Source organism: Triticum aestivum, chromosome 1B (assembly GCF_018294505.1).
Source record: "Triticum aestivum cultivar Chinese Spring chromosome 1B, IWGSC CS RefSeq v2.1, whole genome shotgun sequence".
Taxonomy (NCBI): Eukaryota; Viridiplantae; Streptophyta; class Magnoliopsida; order Poales; family Poaceae; genus Triticum; species Triticum aestivum.
In genome coordinates this window covers 27,433,898-27,442,841 of record NC_057795.1, presented here as the reverse complement: position 1 = coordinate 27,442,841, position 8,944 = coordinate 27,433,898, and the positions used below count along the sequence as shown (strand labels likewise).

The 8,944-nt window shown below is 45.1% G+C and overlaps 1 protein-coding gene across 1 annotated transcript; it reads left to right on the top strand.

Annotated features, from left to right (window-relative positions):
• Window positions 1-4,384: 4,384 nt before the first annotated feature.
• LOC123085411 (uncharacterized) lies at window positions 4,385-6,744 on the top strand. Its single transcript, XM_044507044.1, has 3 exons — window positions 4,385-4,776; window positions 4,871-5,033; window positions 5,827-6,744. Exons 1-3 carry the CDS (start codon window positions 4,753-4,755, stop codon window positions 6,012-6,014), a joined length of 375 nt encoding a protein of 124 aa, XP_044362979.1. The 5' UTR covers window positions 4,385-4,752; the 3' UTR covers window positions 6,015-6,744.
• Window positions 6,745-8,944: the final 2,200 nt, after the last annotated feature.

The window sequence follows — 8,944 nt, the reverse complement described above, 5'->3', positions numbered from 1 at the left end:
TTGGCGGACCAACCTACAGAAACCAGCACTCGATTTTTCATCAGGCCCCAAAAACAATGCAGTACTATGTTTGTTTTGAGGCCGAAAACATTACGGCAGGGGTTGAGCAGGGGAGGGGGGAAGGCAGAGCAAAAATATTTAAAAGAGCTGATGCGCCGTTACTACCCTAACAAAGCAGGTGCAATTCTTCTCGAGAAGAAGTTGTGCCGTTGACACCCACACGTCACGTATCACATAGTAGGCATACTAACAAGTTCACACACAAATACAACAGAAATGGTAAACATTCGTATCAAACTCAGCTTCACAGGACACGTTCATATTCATTGCCAACATTCACAATCAATGACTCAAAAGATTCATATATACACAAGTTCAGCATGTCTATGCATCCAAATGATTGATAGATCACACGATAATATTCATAGACAATTCACAAAAACATTCATATATACACAAGTTCAGTATGTTTATGCATCGAAATGTTTGAGATCATAGACAATATCATCCATGGACGAACTTTAATTACCTAGGGTACAGAGTGGTAAATGGTGTTCAGTCGGAGGTACTTCTTGCTAAAATTAATGCTTTTACGAGTAAACTTTCGAGTACATAAGAGGTAGCACAAACAATCTGAACTTTGCTTGTAGGTTTATTCTCAAATAGTGGCCTTGTGCCGAGGGAGGTTTGAGCAACTTGGCCACTACTTTTATCCAACTAGTTTACTAGCTAATCTTGGTCCTGTAGCTCGCCAAAATTCTACATTGCAGACAAGAAAGGAGGCGGTTGAGAAAATGAACCACCCAAAATTTTTGTGCAGTTCAACTGAAATGGAGCATCCCTGTCGTGCAGACTGACTAAGTGCGAGATGAATATATGTGTCAACCAACTTGTCTGGAATCTTTAGACTCCAGGCCATATAGTTCGCTACCATATCTGCCAATAACCAAAAGACACAAGTTAGGACAAAGGACTGGACTGTGTTTTTCTAGGCTATGCGCCAAGCAATATTTTTGGCGTTCACTCTCCTAACACTTGGAGTTTGACAACTGGTTGACACCGGTTGATAATCAAATTAATATAGGCACTTTTCTTGTGAACATCAATGCTTGTCTGAGTGAACTTTCGAGTACACAGCAGTAGCATAAGTATCTGTCCATCTGATCTTTTTCTGCAGTTCTACTGAAATCACCCAATGTAATGATTTGCCTATGAGTTCAGGATCCAAGTTAATCTTATATAAAATCGGCAAACAGTAGCACAATACCAAGTTACCAATACATATGACAAGCACAATAATCAGGATAAAGACCAGTACCAACCTATGTGAGGTAGCATATCAATTACTATTTCCATTGACTGGAAGCCGAGATAAGCGAAGCGACTGACAGCAAAGGAAGGAAGCTAGCCCAGATTAGCGACTGACAGGAAAGGACAGAAGCCGTCGAGGCAATGAAGCACCCAAAGTTTTTATGCAGTTCCACCAAAATTGAGCATCCCTGTTGGCACATATATTGAGATAGTGAGATTACTATAATGGTGGTACTAGTTGATGAAACATACACTAACAAATAGAAGCACCCTCATTATCTTAATGGGTAAAGTTAGTAACATAGTAGCCTTTCTTAAAGAGAGGTATTACTTTATTTAATCAGTGCCAATTAGCTCAACACTCAAAGCATTGCCATGTATCATAGGTTGCAAAACTTTAACTTGCAAAGATAAAGGAGTTTCTCATGACAATAGCACGATAAAATAGAGATGACAACAAACTAATATGGATGAAGGCCTTAGGCCCGTACCAACCTGAGGAAAAAGCTTATTCATGCAGTCCCATAAGAGATGATAAAGCACTCACTGGAATCACTCAATAGTATATATTTTTGTGCACTTCAAGTGTATGGTTGAAATCACTCTTGTTCACCAGTGCTGAGATTATATCAAAAGATTATCAAGTACTTCCGGCAGAGTTAATGCACTAGTCGGGATACAGTTCATTGTATTGTCTTGTGTAGTTCCACTAAAATGTATGATTGGCACAACATGATATCTATTTGCACTAGTAGGAACAAGGTGAAACCTTCATTAGCTTAGTGAGAAAGGATAGAAAGACATTAGCATATTACTCTAACTGTAGCATCGAATTCATGATGGACAATACGAAAACATTGCCTCATTGAACCAATGGCAATAAATTAACATGCAAAATAATAGCACTATTATGTCATGACACTAATAATATTCCCTCCCTGCTCCACCACATGATTGACCTCCATAGACAAACATACACACGTACATGATTCAGCATAGGGTGCTACTAAAGATTTTGTTTTACTCCGACAGGAAAATTAGGCAGCAATAAATTAGTGGTACTTAAGTACTCCAAATTAATTAAGTGACCTTGCAGGAGAGACAACAGAAGTGGAAGGGTTCCATGGAGGATCGTCTCACCTGTAAGGTAGACGTTGCTGGAGCCCTTGAATGGCCTCGACTGAGCCCTATGGCTTTCACCAAGATCACCTTGGCACTGTTTATTCTTCTTCTTCTTCCTCTTCATGCTATGTTTCCCTTTCTCCTTACCAGTTGGTGAAACCAATTACATGATTGGCCTTCTATTTCAGAATTGGTTTTGTGAGTGAGGGATTACAAGTGTACTAGTAAAAAATAGCATTATTTTCTCATGACAGCTGCAAAATAGAGATGAACACATGCATTAAATATCATTCTTACATAAAGGAAGGTTATGGTGCCAATATAGATGATGAGGATTGGAACACATATCTCCCTTTGTACAATTCCACCAAAATAAACCAACTGTTCCATTCTGACATTCCAGTTAAACAGCACAAAAATCACTTCTTTTAAGAAGTGTTTTGTGTAGTGCACCAAAAGGTCCCAACATCAACCAGGTGAAATGGATATCCCTGTTTGCACAAAAAGCTACAGAGGAAACGGTCAGAGTCTCAAACAATTACATGCAAAAACATTTGGCTAAACTTGTCATGGCTTATAACAGTGGCATGGCTTCATTTTACCAGGGGCATTTGATTAAGAACATCTAACTATTTGGTATAAGGGCATGGGACAGTGGGTACCAGCAGTCCAGCACCATGTACCTAGACAGGGGCATAACATGGTGATTCATAGTTTGTTGCCCCGAGAAACATATCTGGGTTGGTCCCATTTTTGTTCACTCTAGCCACCTACTCCTATGTGTGGGTAGCAAATCTAGTACTAGTCATACAACTGTGTACAACGTTACCCCTATATTTCCCTTTTCGACCAAGAGACCGGTTGGATGACCAGTCTGTACTACTTTCGCCCCCATTCCTTCCCGTTTGTACCAAGTCCGATGTACATACTAAATTCCCGCACCCCCACTTTATTTCTTGTTTGAACCAAGTACAAGATTCGACTCCATGAAGTAGCTTTACCTCTAACAATAGAAGAAAAAAACAGGTGACGTTGGACAATCTGATCGAGAGGGGCCTGGGAAGTACAAAATGATGCACATGCAGCGACGTAGCGATCTGGGGAAGTAGAGTAAGGCAGTTTTGAAGGAAGATATACCAGAAGGTCGTCGGGATGTGGATAGGTGGGCGGCGGGAGGCCGAATCCGCCCACACTTGGGCAACGATGAAGAGATCGGAGGACCTCCCGCGCCAGCTCTCGGCTAGAGATAACGGTGCGGCCGGCAGTGGGTCTCCTCCCTCACTATCGATGACGGCCTAAACGCTGCCCCTCCTCCCCTTCACCGGCGGAGGGGGATACGTCCGGATCTGTAACAAGTGGCGATGATAGAAAGATAGTGTTTTTTGAAGGGAGAAAGACAGTGTTACCACCGCTATCTTGTTTATATATGGAGAAGGTGAGAGTGTGTGAATAGAGCAACTCTAGCAAGCAAGCGCGGAGGCTGAAGCCTATATATACGTAGTGGGGTAGTTTTACTTTTTCACTCCATCAAAACAATCGTTTAAAATTATGTACGTGCCAGGTCGCCGTTTTTTCCTTTTTAGTTGTCGATTGTTTTTTCAGATGGCTACCTGCTTATTCCAAGTGGTGTTACGGTGTGCCAGGTCGCACTTTGTATCATTCATGTCTGGTACAAGTCCCTCCATTAAAACAACAACCACCCCCTCGTAAAAATTGTGAACAAGCCCACAGCTAAAATTATCGGAAACGTGGGCTGCGCTAACATGCATTATTATTTATATCTTCTACTCCCTCGTTCCTAAATATAATTCTTTATAGAGTCCATAAGAAACGAGGCAGTTGTCTCCTGTGTTGGATTTGCACGGATGGCTAAGATTGAATGGGCGAGTGGGTCGATCCGTGGTAGGACCCGACTCACCAATCACAGGCTCCTCCCTCGTATGCCAATTCATCAAGCAAAAGAAAACAGAGAGACGGGATCCCAGTCCCTACCCAACCCTTCCCAAATCGGCGCAACTCCCACCCACGCCGCCAATGCATCTCCGGTGATGGCGACGGCGACGGCTGGTCCCGCGCCCACGTTCTTACACCCCAAGATGCAGCGGCTCATCTCCTCTCCTCTCCGGTCTCCGCGGAGGAGCCACCCTGGTCGGGCAGCAGAGGATCGCCGCCGGCTGGATCCTTTCTCTTCTCGACGGCCAAGCACCACCGGTTGGAGCCCGTCTCATCCCCCCTCTGGTCGCCGTGCAGCACGTTCGGGTCCAACCTCCCTCCCCCTCGACGGCGCCCGAAACCCTAGCTACCCCCTCTCTTCCACCCATGACCATGGCGAGCCCGCACAAGGTGCAGCAGGGCAGATCTTTCCTCCCCCTGTTTCTTCTTCTACCGATGGTGTTCTTCCTCTCCGCATCTGATGCGTGCGTGCGTGCGTCTGCAGGCACTTTCTTCCCATCTCATCTCCCCGCGTGAAGGAAGGGGCCATGGGGAGATAAGTTTCTGCAGGTACCTATTCAAGAGGAGGGCCATGGAGAAGCCCCGACGCCATGGAAGAAATCTCACTTCCTCGATTCAGTCCAGGGAGACGACGCTGCTGCTGTTCGGTTGAGTCATTTTTCCTCTCCCCGATTTCAACATGGACACCTGCATTTTCTCCTCTGCTACTTCAATTCGCTGCTGCAATGCCTAATGAGAGTTAGATAGATATTGGCATCTATGTGCTCCTTGCTTGCATTCAGAAATTAAATCGATTTCCTCTACTGGATAGTCTTGTGATCTCCTCTGCTGCAAAAAGTCTTGCCTCTGCTTGCATTCACTCTGCTAATATGTATTAGATGGTCATGTGTTTGTCCAACAATGCCTGCAAGTCTCGCGTTTGTTTTACCCAAGCAGCAACTTGTCGATGCTCTACTCTAGAATAAAGCCATTGCAACCCCTATAAAAGGAGTAGTCCTCCAACCTGGGGCGACTTTCCCATATTCCGAATTCAAGGGTTTCAGTAAACTACCCGCACCAGTTCATTTTGGCGGAGTGCGGGTTGATTTCTATTAACTATATGGGGCTTTCTGCAAGATTTACTAGGCCGGAGCGCGTGGCCGGGCTCAGTTCATCTAGCTCGGGCTTTAGTCCTTTTAGTACCACCTCGCGTATATGTTTTAAATTCAAACTGAAAGCATAAAATTACGGAAAGAAGCGTATTATGACGGTGGACCCAAGGAGTCAATCCATGCTTTATTATTATTAGGGAAAGATATATATATAGACAAAAGCAAAGATATAAAGTTTCGCTGGCGCGGCTGCTATCACAAACGCTCATTCGTGTGGGATGTGGTCCCTCCTCTTACCTCATTTGCATTTCCATGTAATATTTCATTTGATGCTTATTTCCTCTTATAGAGAAAGTTGGACCATGCTACCTGCGAGACAGCAGCAGCCAGCAGCCAAGACGCCAGTCCAGGAGGAAGGGACCACCCGTGTTCGGCCCGAGACTGACGTGGAGAACTGTTGAGCTAAGGTTCGAACCTTTACTTTCCATGCCAGTTTTTCCCTCATTACTTGGTTTCAGGACGGCCAGTGCTGTGTGATGTTGTTGATCTACTCCTATCTTTTTTCAAAAATTGTATCCTTAAAATAAAAGGCAGCCGAATCACTGTTGCCCAGCCGTGGTGCGTGATGTTGTTGATTTTGCCGATCCACTTCTTCGTGTGCATATGTCGATGCAGACAGACGCGATTCGCTACTGGATAGTGCAGCCAGAGCGCGGGAAAGGAGATCTCCCCTGGCCATGTATGATGCTTCCCCCTATTCCTGGTCTAAATGTCATGGATTGCCAACGGTAAGGTTCAGAAACACGTCCGTGCGCTATTGATACGCACACAGTCCCTAATTCGGGCACGTATGGCCACTAGTGTCGTCTGTATGTGCTGTTCAGACGCTGACGCGTGAGTTCGCGTGCCCTGGTTTCACAGCAGCCCTGCCTCCCTCCCCAGCCAGCCACCTTCTCCTCATCTCATATCCCTCCGTCAGCGGTCATGACGACATGCAGGCGACCCATGCTGCTCCTGGAGCCGCGCTACTCCTCCCTGGCCCCCGGAGTTAGATCCGCCAAGGCGGCCGACGGGCACCAGCATCGCGCCCTTCTCACCGTGGTAGGCCCAACTCCTCCACACGATGGCCTCCTCCATCAAGGTTGCCGAGCTCCCTCTCCTCTTCAGCGGCCTCGAGGTTGACATTACTAAAGAATTGTGTGATTGGTACTGTGTACGTATGATGGTAATTTGAAAGTTTGAATGTGTTTTCTGTGTGAACAGATGATTTTGTTGTGTGTAAGTTCAGTTACTTCTAGACTTGCTCCTCCTACTGTGCCTCGCTTCCAATTCTCCACTTCGGCCTGATCCGGTTCATTTATATACTGTGGCTGCTTCCTGGGAGGTTGGGAGTGGGGTATCGCGTATCTCCACTTCTCCGGCCGTTCGTTGCCGAGGTTTGCTTCTTGAAGCTGCATGTGAGAGAGTTAGAATTTGATTTCTTTTCTGTCAAAACTAATTAGGCCTACGGCTTCAGTGGAATGGTAGCAGACTGATTGATGCTTTAAATCTCTTCCTGCGGATGTCTCCGTAGCTTATCTAGTAGTTCCATGTTTGGCCATGAGATCAATGACAAAAAAACTGCTTCTGTTCTCGGTAAAATATAGTTCTGAAGCATAGTACCATGTCTCCATACTTCTGTCAAATGTTGAGTGTAGAGTAAGAAAATAAAGGTAACGTGGTGCTCATGACCTATTTACTGTTTGGCCTGGGAGAGTTTGCAATTCACTTCATGAGAAAATAGAAGTGCACCATACTTGTTCAATAGCATCGGTGGCAGTAAAAGTGTAATTCAGTTTGCAATTGTTTTTGTGAAGCATTCTCCCTTGGCTAGATTAAAACAGATATGTCCCAGGTTTACTCCCTAGCTTGGAAGGCCCCAGTAGTAGCTTAGGTGGCAAATACAACGAGCCATTTCAGAAAAAAAGTGGCACATAAGTTTTTGAACGGATGAAGATAATTGTATCAGACTAAGAGCATCTCCAACAGCCGCGCTTCGCGCCATGCGTTAAATATTAGTTTGCCGCGCGCCGTTCGGCTAGTTTTGCGCGGCCGTCGGCGCTGGCTCCAACAGTCGCGCTAAAATGCAGCGCGCGACTCGCACAAACAACATATACATTTCAAATAGAAGCAAAAATGATCAAATAAATCAACAATAAATAGTTCAATTTCGTTATTATTACAACCCAAACAAATAGTTTATTGTTCAGCACAACAAATACTGCAATAAACACAACAAATAGTTCATGAACAATACAATGTCGAAAGCAGAAGTCATGCTCTTTGTCGTCCATGCCATGCCCACCACTCCTCAATGAGATCCTTCTGAAGATCATTGTGTGCTGCGGGACTCCGAATTACATGGTAGGAGGAAACAAAACAGGCCACCCTTTCAGCCCTCCGTCGCACTCGCACAGGATGTCCCAAGAGCTCATACTGTGAGTAGTCTAAATCTTGGCCACACTCATTCTCGATGATCATGTTGTGCATGATCACACAAGCATGCATGATGTACCAAAGCATTTTTTGATCCAAAAATCTAGCCGGTCCTCCCACAATAGCAAATTGGGCTTGCAAAATCCCAAAAGCTCTCTCCACATCTTTTCTAGCCGCCACCTGAGCATTGTGTAATCAAGATTTTTCTTACCTTCCAGCTTTTTCAACGGTTCACGAAGGTTTGCCACTCTGGATAGATGCCATCCGCTAGATAATAGCCATGGTTGTACGTACGACCATTTGCTACAAACTGCACCAGTGGCAACTCATCGTTTGCAATATTATTCATCAGTGGTGACCGGTTGACAACATTGATGTCATTCAAAGATCCAGGCATTCCAAAGAATGCATGCCAAATCCAAGTCTCCTGATCGGCCACCGCTTCAAGGATTATAGCGGAACCCTTTTTTTGGCCGTGGAATTGCCCATGCCATGCCTTTGGACAATTCTTCCAACTCCAATGCATGCAATCTATTGAGCCAAGCATGCCAGGAAAGTAGCGAGCTTTGTTCATCGTCAATAGCCTAGCGAGTCTTCATCACAGGGACGTCTCAAATACTCCTCGCCAAACGTTTACACAATTCCCATTTCAAAGCGCTTGACACACATGATGGCTTGGCACTCACCCATAGCCAAGTGATCATCAACTAGATCAGCCGGGATACCATATGCCAACTTAAGCAAACAGATTGTCACCTTCTGAAAGGTGCTATGCCTGAGCTCTCCGGCGGCATTCCTCCTTTCCTAAAAAAACTTGTCATGGCTCGCTAGTTTCTCTGCAATGCGCCTGAACAAGTCGGTGCTCATCCTGAACCGGCGATAGAAATATGACTCCGGGTATGTGGAATTCTCCACGAAATAGTGCCTCATCAATCTTTTATGGGCATCAATCCTATCTGTCGAAATTTTCTGCCAACCCATAACCGAACCAC

Coding starts and splice junctions, on each gene's coding strand:
- LOC123085411 (XM_044507044.1), top strand. CDS start 4,753: ATGACCATGGCGAGCCCGCACAAG. Junction 4,777..4,870: donor CCATGGCGAGCCCGCACAAG/GTGCAGCAGGGC, acceptor GTGCGTCTGCAG/GCACTTTCTTCCCATCTCAT. Junction 5,034..5,826: donor GACGACGCTGCTGCTGTTCG/GTTGAGTCATTT, acceptor TTCCTCTTATAG/AGAAAGTTGGACCATGCTAC.